This window comes from Epinephelus lanceolatus, chromosome 19, assembly GCF_041903045.1.
Source record: "Epinephelus lanceolatus isolate andai-2023 chromosome 19, ASM4190304v1, whole genome shotgun sequence".
Classification (NCBI taxonomy): Eukaryota; Metazoa; Chordata; class Actinopteri; order Perciformes; family Serranidae; genus Epinephelus; species Epinephelus lanceolatus.
In genome coordinates this window covers 14,970,585-14,986,255 of record NC_135752.1, presented here as the reverse complement: position 1 = coordinate 14,986,255, position 15,671 = coordinate 14,970,585, and the positions used below count along the sequence as shown (strand labels likewise).

Here is a 15,671-nt window from a genome sequence, read left to right as displayed (position 1 = left end):
GACTTCTCTGCGTTTTTTTTTTTTTTTTTTTTTTCCCCAGAGAATATGCAACATCTGAGTAAATATATCAGTGTATCATATTTCACATTATATTTAATTTTTCTTAATAGGCGATTGTAGCCAAGTACCATAATGGCATGCAAATAAAAACTCAGGTAAGTTCAATGTCTGGGCTGAGGCAAAACGGTTGGGACTCTGGGAGCAAGTGATGCAGTAACGAGACGTTGTTTTTTCCTTTCAAGTGGCTCAGAATCACCTTCTCCCCCATGTTGGTGATGTCAAATGATTTTACACAAAGCTTGCATCTAGCTCTGTGTATGAATTGGGAATCCTTGGCCAACCAGTATTTATATACGATATTGTCAAGCCATCCATCCAAAAACTTGCATCTACCCATTGTGAACCACGTGAAACTCGTCTTCTTGTCGAAGGTGCAGTGTTGGAGTGAAACTTGATACCTGGGGGGCTGGAGGAGGGTCATGGGGCAGCGGACTGGACATACCACTTGTCAATCAGGTAAAAGGGGCGGTATGTTTTCTGAGATGTTTGCTCTCACACAAACTGTGCTTGGCCCGGCATAAAACACAATCCGGATTGATTAAATTATTTTTAGAAATACCTCATTTTCTATTTTAGAAAACAGTATTTTAGAACAGTGGTAATAGTCTGGAAACATAAATATTTTTCCATACTTTATTTTTCATTTTCCATACTTTTTAATACCTGGAAATTGATCAAATTTATTTCCATACTTTTCCATACTTTCCATACTTGCGTAGGAACCCTGTATACCATAACTAGCTGAAAAACAAAACAAAAAACATAATACCTTTGGGAGATACTGATTTTGTAGGGTCAGCTGTGCTGTAAACCAGGGCTCCGAGGGGATCTGGCTCAGTGAAGGCAATGGGGTCTGGCACCAGCTTCTTTTCAGTCAGCCCCAGTGGTCTCAGCAACAGCCCAAAGTCCTCCAGTCCTGTCAGCTTGTCTGTGTCGCACTCGTCTTGGTGGCTCATTTCCCAGTCATCTGTGCAAACAGAAGCACCATTCAGATTATACAATTCATTGTAAATTATTTTAAAGATTAAATTGTTCACTTTAGAGTGAAAGTGAGCTTCCCTACCATCAGAAGTGCTGTCCAACTGGCCAATCAAATCAGATGTCAGACCTTTAATCCTGAAGCAAAGGATGATAACAATGATAAAAAACAGGCCTTACAATCAGTTTACTTTAACCAACTAAATCTTTATGATAGAAGAAAAAACAGTCACGAGCCATCCATCATTTCCTGTATGATCTACTATACCTTTCATATTTAGAACTTGGGTCACTCAGGTTTGCAGCCAGATACTTTTCCCTGCAAGAGCTGCAGAGGAGGTAGAAGGGGAAGTTGGAGCCACACTCCCCTTTGAACCAGACATCAACGTAGGCCCCGGTGCTGTCATAACCCTTGCGTGCAGCACTCTGACCGCAACCTGGGTGACGGCGCTTTATGTGATTATTAAATTGTAGGGTGAGGGTGTTGCACAGTTCACACTTCACCATCTGACTGTGTTCTTCTCCGGCCTAAAAAGAGGGTAATAAGATGGATGACAATATTTACAGTATTAACAACAATGAATAAAGACTTGCATATTCAGAGTAATAACAGATTGCATTTTTATTTTATGTCATGCAGCCTTAGTGATGAAACATGTGTGTGTGTCACCTCTACTATCTGGAGCGTGTCTCTCTCCAAGCTGAAGAATGAAGGGGTGAGCAGATCCTCATAAGTTTCTTCATGGTATGGGTCATCCATGTAGCCCAACTCTGACTCCTCCTCAACAGAGTAGGGATGAAACTCCACCTGCTCTGGCCAATCACTGACTGAGCTGTGTTGTTGGTACAACTGCGGGAGGGGGTTGGGTGATGGCAAGTCTGAAAAGATGATGTTTGCTTCAAATGAAACCAAACAGTAAATGTACAGTAGTGTTGTTACAATACTGGAATTTCAAATTTTGATACAGAACCTTATATAAATATCAACATTTGTTACCATTTTCAATATCAAGGAGAAAATTTGGGGAAACTTTTTTACAGAAATGAAAACAATAAGGCAGTGTGCATGTTCAAAATCCTCTGAGACGGTCACATATTTAATGCAATATAAAGCAAGTAAAAACAAAACAAAATGGAGCTGCAAAAGCCTGTGACCAGAGTGAATTAGACGAGTGACAAAACAACAGCACTGTGAGTGAGTGCGGGGGGCGGGGCTATATGGGGACACTACAGTGGTTTGTGCGTCAACTCACTGTCAGAAAGAAGAGAGCGTGAGAAAGTAGTATCGATAGTATGAGTACTAAAGAAAATGAGTATAGAAGCAGTTTCAACAGAAGCAGTGTTTAATGTCTGCAAACACATGAGCTTTGATGTGCACATTTTATTTCTAGTTCAATGCTATGACTCTGACCTGCCCTTCGGAAAGAGGTCCTCTGACTCGGGCCTGAGCGTCGCCGCCGTGCTGGAGGAGGTCTGTTCCTAGTGAGGTGGACGTCCAAGAAGTTCTCCCTCTCTATCCAGTCGAGCCCTGGCAACAGACTTTAACAACATAACACATAGTCCATCATTCTGCTGGCTGCATTTATAACAATGAAAGTAACATAATGCCAGTATCAAATAAAAAATGTCTGTCTGTTGTTCAAATCCCTGACCTTTCATTGGGTTGACTGGTGGGCCGCTCGGGACATTGTACCGTCTCTGGCCCATCTGGTGACGGCGTGTCAGGAGCACCCTCCGGTCTTGCTGACTCGGCTGCCTGCTGCTCCTCTGTCAGGGGGTGCTCTAGCATCCAGCTGGCCAACACCTCGATGGTCTGAGAGTCCAAGTCACCTGCTACATCTGGGAGGGACCACAGGGAAGTTGAACTGTCAGAGTTCAAAAAGAAAAGATGGATCATGGAGTGTTGCATTCCCTAATTTGTGTTGGACATCATCACCAGATGATCATGCTGAGGTGTACTGTCTGAGGTCATCTGCTCTAAGTGTTTTTCCTGGGTAAGTGTGTGACTTTTGTGAAACAGAAAGTGAGGGAAGGACTAAAATTTGAATAGTGTGGGGAGCTTGAGCTCAAACATGATGCTGAAAACATCACAATGTACTGTATATCGGTGCCATGCGTGAGAAAACAATCAGAGTTTGGTTACCTTAAAGCCGACATATTCCGTGTGCAACATTTTTGCAAGAATTTTATTTGCAAGTAAATTCAAAATGTATTATTGTAGGAATTTGAGACACAGTGTTTAGGGGCTTGGATGATTTTTTCGTTCTTTTTTTCCCCAAGAGAAATGGGTAAAATCTGAAAGCTATCCATCAAGATACATTACTCCAGGAGGTGCAGTCTCTGAGGTACAGATTGTTTTGATGCAGAAAAACAACAAAAACAACATATGCTCTTTGAACATCCTACAAACAATAATAAACATCAAATATATGACACACATTTATATATTGAGGCTTGTTATTTTTAAAACAGGAAAATAACAATATGCACTGTTATACAACTCTGAAGCCTCAGTTGATATCCACCATACGTAACAGCATCATGTTAATTCTTAAACTAATACTTTCTTGTATCTATGAAATACAAAATTACTACTAAAGGCTGCAGGACACAATGAGAGACAGATGTTTAAAATAGAAAGCACATGATGCAGAAGATTTAGTGATATCAGACACTCTTCACAAAGCAGTACCTGCTGCCTCCATGGCCCAGTAGATATGTCTCACAGAGAATCCCATTTCTAGCAACCGACTGGTGACAAACATTTGTGTCCGCTCTGGTAGTTGAGGAGAAGAGGGAAAGTACACACACACGCACGCGCGCACACACACACACACACACACACACACACACACACACACACACACACACACACACACACACACGCACGAACAAAAAAAATAAAAAATAAAACAGAAAACAAAAACAAGCCCACAGCTTCATTTTGTAAAATGTTCATATGTGCAGACTATAGTGAAATGTATCAGAACAATAAATTGGTTTCACATTTTGTTTGCTTCCCCCTTCAGTTTATCTTCTGCTTTACTCATTTACAGACCACAAAAAGCTGCTCCAACCGAAGTACACCTATTAAATTAAGCTTTTATATCCACAATGAATGACTGAACCTTAAAACCCTCTTAGTCCTAATGTATCCTAAGGCATTAAAAACAAAGGAATGACCTTTAGTATATTGGACTTCCCAGGACTGTTCAAAAATAAAAACCAACATAATTGATGATGAAAAAAATGGTGGCATCCAAGCATGTGAGTGCACAAACTGTGGCATGCATGCATTTGATTTAAAGATATCTGTCTAACAGCAAAGCAAAACACATGCTGTTTTGACACAAATAGCTGAACATATAAGACCATGCAAGAGACAGACAGGTCCCACTCAGTAATCATACTGTACATCTATGTCTGTTACTCATGTTTAATCTAAATTAGTCGTTATATGTAATATGTATTAGTAATATGAAGCCAGCATGGGGAAAACATTTGTTGAAGAATGAACTGACCTGCAGGACTGCAACGACTAGCGGAGCTATTCTATTTAACACAATCTGTTGTATATTTTAAATCAGGAGAAACATTTAATTATCTCTCTTTTTTTCCTCTATATGTTGATGTTCTTTCCCCCATTAACGTCTCTGCGCTTGTTCTTACCCAGGCTGCTTCTGGCCTGTGTGCTGCAAGGACCTGGTTCCATGAAGCTAGTCTGCTGCTCTGTGAAGGCATCACAAGAAGCAGAGTTGGCCAGGCTGAAGCAAGGATGCAGCACGGGGGGAGCGCTAACCAGGCCCGTAAGCGTGGGGAACCGAGTTAAGACCATGTGCCTGGAGGGAGTGAAGATACAGTATGTAAAGTAATAACACAGTGCATGTGGTGCTACACTGAATGAATAAAGTGCGTTTCATTTACCTGATTTTACACTTGGAGCCAAAACATCACCATAAATCAAGCATGTGTCCTTATATGTCAAAGACTTGAATCATGACATTATGATAAAGCCCGGTATTTGTTGTTGTGGTAGCTACTCTTGTCAAAACTCTCCTCATTGGAGGGTTTCGATTGTACTTTCTTACTGATTCATAGACTGTATAATAAAGATGGAACACATGACAGCTCCCCAAAAGTGAAGCCAAAACATCTCAATCGCCCCCTGGTGGCTGGCTGCAGTATACGTAATTGATACCGCCCCCTCCATATTAGTGCTTGGGACAGGAGCCAAACTAAAAACTCAAATTATACGTCCAATAAATTCTTCCAAAAGATGGTTTCTGTCATTTTAGGTAGTTCTAATAACACTGATGTACATTCAAGTGTTTTTCTGATAAGTTTGGTTTTAATTTGTTAAGTTTAGTTTTATATAAGGGGGTGTGACATCATGATTGACAGCTGTGTGCTCACAATCAATGGCACTGCTTGTGATTGGTTGGACCCGTGTATGGACGGGAACTCAGTACCACAGAGATTGCTATTGTCCAGACTCTGGCTCCAAATGACGTAACCGGTGCAAGATGGCTGCGGCCTTATTCAGGATATTTTGGCTTCATTTTTGTACAGTGACAGGATGCAGAGACACTTTGTCCATCTTTATATACAGTCTATGGTTTGATTATAAAGCACTGATGCTGTCTGTTTGTGTGATTCTGAAAAGCAGGAAAACGCTGACACTCTGGTCAGCTGGCTGGGTTAGGAGAAAAACAAGCAGGCGGCGCTGCAGCTGAGGTTAAAGACAGTGTAGGCAGAATCGTTGCTCTCTTGTTTCATATACATCCTAACTCACCCATTCCCTGGACTTCAGAAAAGCTGCTGCTGCCAAAAGATACAGGTCTGTAGTAATCAGTACAACATGAGAAATGAGGATAGCTCTAGTTATTGTGTTTGTGTCCATTCAATATGTTTCTGAGAATGTGCTGGACTAAGCATTTAGTATGAATTACTCCATAAACAGTTAAATCCAAAGAAAAGCATTCATGATTAACCATTTCTGTACTCACTGGAGAAGGCTGATGGGAAAGAAAGGATTGAAATTATCAAGGCCATCTGCCTGCAGGCTTGCTGGCAGAGAGGATGCCAAGTCTGTATTAGAGGATGAGGCAGAGGCTCTGTTTGATTGGCCAAAGATGGCAGTGCCTTCTGAACCCGCGCTGTACAAGGACACAGAGCTGGAGGACTTGGAAATGGGCTGAGAGGACAAGTGGTGGCCAGATTCTGCAAGGACAAAGAAGAGAGGAAGACTAGATCATACCAAATACTTATTAGGTTTTTTATTTTGACCCTAAATACAATAAAACAGAGCTTCTTTAAAGTCTGTCAGTCTAACTTCCTAGTTTGTAAGGACAAGTTGAAGTCAAGTCACAAGTCTTTTTGCAAATTGCAAGTCAAGGTGCAAGTCTTTCAGGTCTCAATGGTCATTATTAACATATCATAGCATTTCAACATTTTTCTTTTAAAAGCTGTGCTAATAGTATGTTTAAGACAAAGAAGAAGGTCTGTGCACACATCCAAAGACCATATTAGGTACCAGGTGCAGGACAAACAAGTGAAATCAAAAAAGAAGGAAAGTGTCCGCACACTGAGTTTAAGCTCCTGCTTTTATTTGGCTCAAAGCTGCAAGCTTTCGACTCTATCGGGTCTTCATCAGGCAAAAACAAACAAAAAAAAAAATAGTATGTTTATACACCAACTAGAGCTGCAATGATAAGTTGATCAACAGACTTCTCCAAGGAGGGGTTTAAAGCTTCTGTTTTGTCTTAACATTATTGTACACCGAATATCTTTTCAGACAAAACGAGAAAATTTCAGAGATAGGACCATGTCATTGTTTTGCAAGTCCCAAGTCAAGACAGTAAAGTCCCAAGTCCTTAACTTTGAGTTTTGAGTCTCAAACAAGTCGTAATCAAGTAATAATGTAAGCTAATCAGCTAATCAGCCTGCTAACTATATTAATATTAGCCTTGACTTACTGCTCTTTGTGCAACTTCAAATGTTGATCGAAGTTGGAAGTTGGTCTATAATTTTTGACCTGCATGTTTTACCTACTGCGATTAATTTCTGTTGACCACTGCATAGTTTTTGTACGTGACCAAATTTTCTTTGGAATCATTATTTTCCACTGGCACTCAGTAATATTTTATAAATTCATCATAATTCTTTCCTACAACTTCGTTGGATGCCGTCTGATTGGTTTAATCAAGGTGGATCTGGGGAATTAAGTGTCAACTTGCTGGGAATAAATAATATTAATGTTGACTGATTCAAGAATTTGATTCATGGTACACTTTTTAAATAATATACGTTTTAGTCTTTGGGCTTAGGGGAAGGTATCCGGTGTTTTCAAGTCAAAAGGCTCAAGCGCAAGTGTAGTCACCAGTCACTGGTGTTCGAGTCACGTTGCAAGTCTTTTTTGATTTTGTCAAGGTGAGTCTATGGTCAATGTATTTGTGATCGTCTAATCCTCTGTGAAGTCATCACCTTAGGCCCTGGGAGATTGTGATGGGCATTTTTCATAATTTATGAGGTTTTGTAGACCAAACTATTAATCGGAAAATAATCAGAAAATTAAGCAATAATGAAAACAATAATTGGTTGCGGCCATAATACCAATTAAGTCCTTTCACTGCAAAGGCCAAACAATGAAATATTCATAGTATGTAGCCTCCATATCACTATGTTATTTATTTCTTCATTCAATGTCAAAACAAATCAATAGCTCTGCAATACAGTATAATTTATGAAAAATAACAATCAAAGTATCTTTAATTTAATCCAGAAATCCTGATACCTTTGTGTTCTTTGTCCTCCTGCAGTCTGCTAAGGGCTCCTTTGTAGATCATGACCTGAGCCCTTTCCAGGTCGACAAGAGACACGCTCTGTTTGATGGGGCAGGGCCTGACTGCCCACTTCACCATGCTCTGCACCACGTACTGCAGCACCGATCTCAACTCAGCACTCTCATCCCACTGTCTGCTGCTGGCCTTAGCCTGGTCAGGGTTTGGGCTGGAGATGGGACTCATTGAGGAGTTGGGAGGGTCATGTTTAGGCACCAGGAGCAAATCTGATAGCTTCTCGCAACTAAAAATGACAGTCAGGGATTTTAAAGCTCCAGTGAGAAGGTATGAGACTCTAACTGCTCTCAGTTCATGTGCAAAGGCATCCATTGTTTGGGATGTTTGGGGTAGACAGGTCAACTCCTGATGGTCACTGATCTTTGTGGCTTCTTTGGTTGAGGATGGCGATGGGAAGGGGTCTGAATCGACACTGCAATTCATCTCACTCTCTTTCATGTTCTCCTCTGAGTATTTCCTTTTGGGGTTGGAGCCTGGATGAGCTCCCAGCCATCCCTGCTCCTCCAGAAGCCCCATCAAATAAATAAGATCTAACAACACTGTAGGTTTGAGGCCTCCAAGCGGGGTGACATCGCAGCAGGATATGTCACAGGGCTCCAACGAGATGATCGGCGTGTCGCTGGGTGACCAAGAATTCATGGAGCTTAGTTATTGGGAAGGATGGGAAGAACCCACAGATACAGCATGGAGTGACACCAGGACGGATTCAATAGGGGTTAATGGATTTAAGAATGAAGAGGAGGAAGCAAGAAGAAAGTAAGATCAGGGGGGTAAATGACGAAAATAAAGTAAGATGTTAGACAGATTACAGAGAAGGAAAAATAAACACTAACAGAAAAGAATTATACAGAGTAATAATCATGCTGAAAGGATCAAGACAAGAAAAATATAAGAATTGTTTAATGGAAGTTAATGAAAGTCATCATTTAAGAAACATATGCAAAGACATATCATATCATAAATAACTGGGCATATGAATATATATCTGTAATACCTGACAGAGAGGTCAGCCTCCTCCCACTGAAGCTTTGCCAGGGAGCTTCCTTCTTTCAGGACTCCCAGCAGAATGGCCCTGCGCCCACTGGGCTTGTGCAGGCACAGACCTCCAGCCCTGAGACCACTGTCCACTCCTCCGATCAGGGCCAACACCGGCCACACTTCAGTGCAAAGAGCAGCCAGCTTGGCGTCTGACAAGTATCGACGATGTGCCAACACATCCCCTGTGTCGTCACCAGCAGCAGCTCTGTCTCTTCCATCCTCTTCTGTCTCAAAGTGTGTGGGACCGAGGCCTGGAGGAGGATGTAAGACAGTGAGATGAAAACAAAGACTGACAAGTAAGAGCTACGAATACAATCTGCTTTATAAGGATAAAACATATTATAAACTTTAATATTGATTTTCAAATACTGGATATTCTAAAACAGTCAGTGACAGATGCTCAAGATACAGATGTACCGAACCAACACAGCTGGTTTTCATCCAGCTGTTCTTTGCACCTGCTGTTTATTCCTCAGTCCAGTGTAGCCAGACTGTGATTGACAGTTACCGCTGACTTGATTTTAGTTTCACATAATTGAAAGGTAATGTGAAACCTAAATTAATTAAAGAGAAAATTAAACTGCATACCTCAGGGAGGGTACTGTATGTAATGTAACCGAGATGTAGTCTATCAGCCAAGGTAGAGCGGTGAAAATACTCTCAATATAGCATGCACTTTAACTGATGGATTTCTTTTTTTAGGTGGCTAAAATATGTTTTGCTGCTGCCACCATCCACAGCAGTGCATTGGTTAGCTTCTGTGTTGGCACTCCAACCTGCTTCTACAAACTGGAGAAATACCAACAGACATCTACAGTAAGTAATATACAGACTGTGTTGAAGTACCCCTACAACCTCACTTGAAAAAATCCAAACAATCCCTTTAAATGCTCCAGAAATAATAATAATTTTAAAAATATTCTCATGCAGAGGTGTATGTTTAAAAATGCTTGTTGTGTATGAAATAAACAACATTCAGAAACTAATAATAAACAATGCTTAAGCTGTATCTGACCTGAACTGAAGCTTCCCAAGTCATCCTCTCTCAGCAGGGGACCAATGAGCTCCAGGTGGGAGTGGATGTACTGGTTGATGTGCGAGGACCACTGGTCACACTGATGGAGCCTACGGAGGAGCTGCACTGTGGATTCCAGCAGCACCGTGGTCCGAGGGCTGCAGAGAGGCTCCCCGGGAAGTAGGTTACTGGGCATGCCTCGCATCTGGAGGTCACGCAGTGTCACCTGGGAGAAATACAGAGGCATAATTTTGTTGTGCTACACAGTGTTCTCAAAATAAAACTGCTGTATGTGAAATTTCAGGGAATCTGCTGAAAAAGCTGAGAAGACCCATCTTTATTTGTTTTACACACTACTATGCAAAAGTTAGTTATTTTGTGTTTATGTGCGGTGACTCCGAAGACCAACTAACTGAGCGAGGCAGTGGAAGATCAACAGTTCCTATTGTTAGTGTGGCTGAAGAGTACTGACCATACAACTGGATAAATGTGACTAATTATTCTGCATAAATTATATAAGAGTTTGCAAACAGATAATTTGGATTCTTTGTTCACTGTAGATGCACGCAGACGTTTTCTTCACAAATTTAGCATAACACGAGCTGAGTTACTGATATGAAAATGGTAAAAAGACACTAATGCCTTGCCTACACAGGCTTCACACATGTGAAGTAAATGCCTATAGTATGAACAATATATCCAGTACCTTCTCTCCAGGATTACTGCTGTAGAACAATACACAGGGGTACAGTTCAGAGGCAACCACACCTTCAAATGCCAACTTTGGCTCCTAGCAGAAAAAGACAAACACGCAAATATTGCAGAAAAACACATCAGTCAATAAGAGTAAAACCTCTGAATACTGACTGTGAATATTCAATCAGACCTTGTCATTCTTGGCAAATGATATGGTGTGAGCCTCCATGTCCAGGATGCAGGTGATGGTGTCACCCTGGGTAAAGGAAGGAAGTGTGCGGACCAGTTCCCCTCCATGGTACAGGTTGCCACTATAGGCACGATACAGCCACATGTCAGTGGTAGTGTGGTGGTTGTGATCTCGGACTGGCCAGCGTGAAACACCAATACATGTGCCCTCGTTGCCTCTGTTCTCTTTGGTAATGTAGAACTGAGGAGAGACATCTAGGTCAGTTTGTTAAACATCGCAACATCTTGGAACATTTCTGTGGTAAAATCTGGACAATAACCAACAAAGAAAGCTAAACTGCATGAGTTTATTTTTCTTTATGTAGACACCAGTCTTTACCTTCCAAATGAAACAGCCAGATGTGATGGCAGTGGTTGCCAAGCCGTAACCTTTTCCTCCTGAGCCATGGGAGAGGATGTTCCCACTCTCCAAAGAACAGCAGATTAGCTTGTGTGGGTCAAAGGAAAAATCTCCAATGGGAATACATTCATCATAGCTGCCAGGATTCTGCGAAACATGAAATGGGGAAAAAACAGTTTTCCAACAGCCGTCATCAAGTAAATGTACAAGTAAATGTTGCAATGTGCAATAATAGTGACATATATGACATATACAGTACAGGCCAAAAGTTTGGACACACCTTCTCATTCAATGTGTTTTCTTTATTTTCATGACTATTTACATTGTAGATTCTCACTGAAGGCATCAAAACTATGAATGAACACATGTGGAGTTATGTACTTAACAAAAAAAGGTGAAATAACTGAAAACATGTTTTATATTCTAGTTTCTTCAAAATAGCCAAGAGTGTGCAAAGCAGTAATCAGAGCAAAGGGTGACTATTTTGAAGAAACTAGAATATAAAACATGTTTTCAGTTATTTCACCTTCTTTTGTTAAGTACATAACTCCACATGTGTTCATTCATAGTTTTGATGCCTTCAGTGAGAATCTACAATGTAAATAGTCATGAAAATAAAGAAAACGCATTGAATGAGAAGGTGTGTCCAAACTTTTGGCCTGTACTGTAGATATGTGATTAGGAATGATAATTATCATATTAAACTGCATGGTTATATTTTCTATGAATGCTCTCTGTGATGTGACACTAATTAAATTTGTTGTTATTCTTCTGTCTTCTCCACCTCTCATCCCACACCCACCATGGAGAACAGGACCATCTGTTCTATCATAGCCCTGCTGTTTTCAATTTCATGACTGCCAGGAGTGAATTTCACTTGTTCCTAAACACAGCATTCTCTGACTCTTGGATTACTGCATTCATTCACAACTGTCAAAACACATAATCGACGCCTAAATACTACATCATGCATTGATTATGTTGACTAAATAAGGTCACACAGCTTTAAGTTGAAGGTTGCTAGCTACAATAGAGTTGGGATAGCTCAAACCTTTAAAATGTTGGCTGTAAATTGTTATTCCGATACTGGATGGAAAACAAGAATGGCTGTCCTATTTTTCATATACACAAACTGACTGATCACTTTGGCTTTGTTTTTCAGGCAGCACATCAGTAGCTACAATGCGAGTAAACACTAGGGATGCACCCTGAAATTCTGGGCTGATGCTGATACTGATGTTCAAAATAACAGTTTGGCCGTTAGCCTATACCAATGTTTTTATTTTTTTAATTTTATTTTTGCTGTTATTTATGCCAGGGAAACAAAGAAATGTACGTTATGAAAAATAACTGATAGTTTTAAAGCCCTTCATCACGCCATCTTTGAATGAGCACAAATTTATTCATACAAAACTTTTAATATAACCTTTCACATGAAAAACATTAGGTTTCAAAAATAACTGCTTTAAAAGCCCTTTTACTATATTAAATATATCATAATCCCCTCCCTAGTATCTACTTTATATTGCTGTGAAAACACCAACAAATTTAGACTTCATACAACTGTATTTATTTTATTTTTTAGAATAATTTTCTCTTAAGAAAATACTTCAACAAGATAACATTTGAACACATCATAAGAATGTTTTAATTTACCTTTGCCTAATACTGATTTTTACTGAAAAGAGCTTAAAGGCATCACAATGTAACTCCATGCAACCTCTGTCAGCAGTTGTGGCCACCGGCTGCTAATGGCTAACTAGCTCCCCTTCTGCCGATTTTTACATCGATTTGTTGCTTACATTGTAGCGTTATCAGGAAAACAACAGGGTGCATTCCCTTCTGTGTCAATAGTGAGTTTACTGCATCTTTTCGTCCTGAAGGCATCCTGGGGAAGATCTCCGTTTGTCCCATAAACGTTTCCTATTGTCCCTGGGATGGCAGGACACCGTTAATCTCGAGCCCTGCTTCTTAGCCTGTGCAAAATTGACGTGATACAACGGAAAAACATCAGCCGCTGCCTTTGGTGGATGCCATCTTATTTGCCAATAGGCTGATGGCAGTCTTGCCGATAAAGCTGCACTTCCCTCGTAAACACTTATCTATATGGGGATTATCAGACGAGGCATGCCATGGAACTGTGAGGACCATTTGTTTTACATGGTAACACATTGAAATTATACTGCTTATGTAACAGCATTATAGTAAGAAGTACATAAGCCTTTAAAGTAGGGCTGGGCAATGTGTTTTGGATATTATAATATGGTAAGTGTTCCCTTTCAGTCTATTCATTCGGTACAACACATATAGTATGGGATATCACAACCCCGCGTGGCCTGTCTGAAGAAACCTCTATTCACGCCTTTAAGGCAGATGATCTGTGGTAACGTATGTGAGGCCCCGCTAGCCGCTTGCCATGATGACGATGACGTGCTGGACATCGGTTTGGACGTGCATGGCTTGTCGGAGGATGAACAGAAGGCTTTATCGTCAGGCCAGTATGCCGCCGCTGCTGCGTCGGTTGACCAGGACGACACATCCTTCCTCTTGCTGTACCGCCGTGCAGCCGAGAAGCTGGAGGTGGAGTGGCCCTCTCCCCCACCGGCTCAGAAACCGTTGCAGTTTGCGGGATTTTTTCCTTACCCCCGAGCCGACGACTGTTAAAAATAGTCTGCCCTTGTTCCCTGATTTTGTCGCGGAGCTAACCTCAACATGGAACAAGCCGCTTTCTACCCGCGTCACGGTGCCCGGCTATGGACAGTACTTGGACCTGAATGGAGCTGAAAAAGTGGGTCTGGTCAACCCTCCGCCTATGGAGCCGTCCCTGGCAGCCTACCGGCCCCCGGCCCAAAACCACGGTGTCGGCGGCCCCACTATGCTCCCATCCAAGCACTGCAGGTTCTCCGCGTCGCAGCTGGAGAAGATTTACCGGGCACAGGCAGGCACGGCCCGTGCGCTGAGCTTGGTCACTATGCTCCAGACATATCAAGCCATATGTCTGGCGGAGCTTGGGTCACTCATGCCTTCCGACAGTCCACTGGCCCCTCTTCTCAACGAGGTTAGAGTCGCTACGGATTACATCCTCCACGTGTCCCGCTGTGCAGTGCTCTCCCTGGGCAGAGGGATGGCTTCTACTCTGGTTGCGCAGAGGCACCTGTAGCTGACTCTTTCCGACGTTCCGAAGAGGGACAGGGCTGTTTATTTGGATGAGCCAGTGTCTGCTGAAGGTCTGTTTGGACAGTCGCTCGACGCTATTCAGACAAAATTTGAGCTGAGAAAGAAGCAGACAGAAGCCCTGCGCAGCATCATCCCCAGACGTGATGCTAAACCAAAGCGGCCTGCCAAGCCGACACCGCCGCCTCCCCCCAAGAGGGCAGCGCTGCCTGCGAGTTTGGGCTCCCAGCTGGTGAAGCAGCAAGCGCCAGGCCAAACCCCACGCCAGTCGGCTTGGAGCAAGGGTCCGCCACCAGGCCTCCAGAAGGGTTCAGCGCCTAGGGGGAAGAAGCCGCACTCATCCTAGCTACGGGAGTGGGCCGAGAGGGACTCCAGCAGCAGGGAGACACTGCTGCCCCTCATCTGTTGCTGCCAAAGAGGCCGTGTTCATGTTTAGTTCTTGGCGAGAAGCATTGCACAGTCTCCCAAGCACAACCCCCCCACACACACACAAGTGCCCCAGTGTTGGTGCCTTCTGTTCACTGTGTGAATGTTGTAAATGTGCATTTATTGAAATCAATAAAGGTTCCGTTTTGTACCAAACAAATAAACCAGGTCAAACTGGTGGTGCCGTTCCCCTCTGGCATGCCACGGGGCGACAGCCCATTCCCTACAGTGCTGCAGGTCAGTCGGCTAGCTGTCCACCTCCTTCAATGGCGCGCATGCGCAGTCTCACCGTGGGTAGAGAGGTTGTTGAGGCTGTTGCCATGGGTTACCGGTTACAGTTCAGGGCCCGGCCACAAACACAGTTGTAGGGGACGAGGCAGCTGCAGTACTGAGGGAAGAAATAAACAGCTTGTTGAACAAGAGAGCAACATGAGTTGTTCCCACTTCGGAGACAAACAAAGGTTGGTACAGCTGCTATTTCGTTGTTCCGAAGAAAGGGGGGGGGGGGGGGCTTCGTCCTATTTTAGACCTGCAAGTGTTAAACAAGTATCTATGAACTTACATGTTCAAAATGCTAACACTCAGACAGCTACTGAGCGCGACTGGACCAAGCGCTGGGCTTCTCGGTGAATTTACAGAAAAATTCACTGACCCCGAGTCAGCAGTTTTCTTTTCTCAGGCTGGAAATATGTTCGATTTAAACCCGAGCGTGTCTGTCAGAGCACAGGGTGGCTGCGTTTCACCGCTGCCTCACTCAGTTTCAGTTGGGACGCAAACTACCTTTTCGGACGATCTTACAGCTGTTAGGCATGATGGCATCTATGATTGCTGTAGTGCC

General features: G+C 42.5%; 1 protein-coding gene across 11 annotated transcripts in view; it reads right to left on the bottom strand.

Annotated features, from left to right (window-relative positions):
* Positions 1-15,671, bottom strand: part of LOC117269219 (putative E3 ubiquitin-protein ligase HERC1) — a 55,775-nt gene that overhangs the window by 15,404 nt on the left and 24,700 nt on the right. For 4 of the 11 annotated variants that reach the window (XM_033646095.2, XM_033646098.2, XM_033646099.2 and 1 more), the window contains exons 35-49: positions 11,213-11,380; positions 10,835-11,074; positions 10,655-10,738; positions 9,949-10,174; positions 8,890-9,184; positions 7,832-8,538; positions 6,045-6,258; positions 4,708-4,877; positions 3,731-3,814; positions 2,691-2,877; positions 2,450-2,577; positions 1,709-1,935; positions 1,307-1,566; positions 1,124-1,176; positions 830-1,027 (exon numbers count right to left, since the gene is read on the bottom strand). In XM_033646095.2, the coding sequence (XP_033501986.2) occupies positions 830-1,027; positions 1,124-1,176; positions 1,307-1,566; positions 1,709-1,935; positions 2,450-2,577; positions 2,691-2,877; positions 3,731-3,814; positions 4,708-4,877; positions 6,045-6,258; positions 7,832-8,538; positions 8,890-9,184; positions 9,949-10,174; positions 10,655-10,738; positions 10,835-11,074; positions 11,213-11,380 (3,241 nt within the window). Of the gene's footprint in view, positions 1-829; positions 1,028-1,123; positions 1,177-1,306; positions 1,567-1,708; positions 1,936-2,449; positions 2,578-2,690; positions 2,878-3,730; positions 3,815-4,707; positions 4,878-5,830; positions 5,878-6,044; positions 6,259-7,831; positions 8,539-8,889; positions 9,185-9,948; positions 10,175-10,654; positions 10,739-10,834; positions 11,075-11,212; positions 11,381-15,671 lie in introns of all 11 variants that reach the window. The other 7 variants (XM_033646100.2, XM_078162351.1, XM_033646102.2 and 4 more) reach the window with 6 other exon arrangements.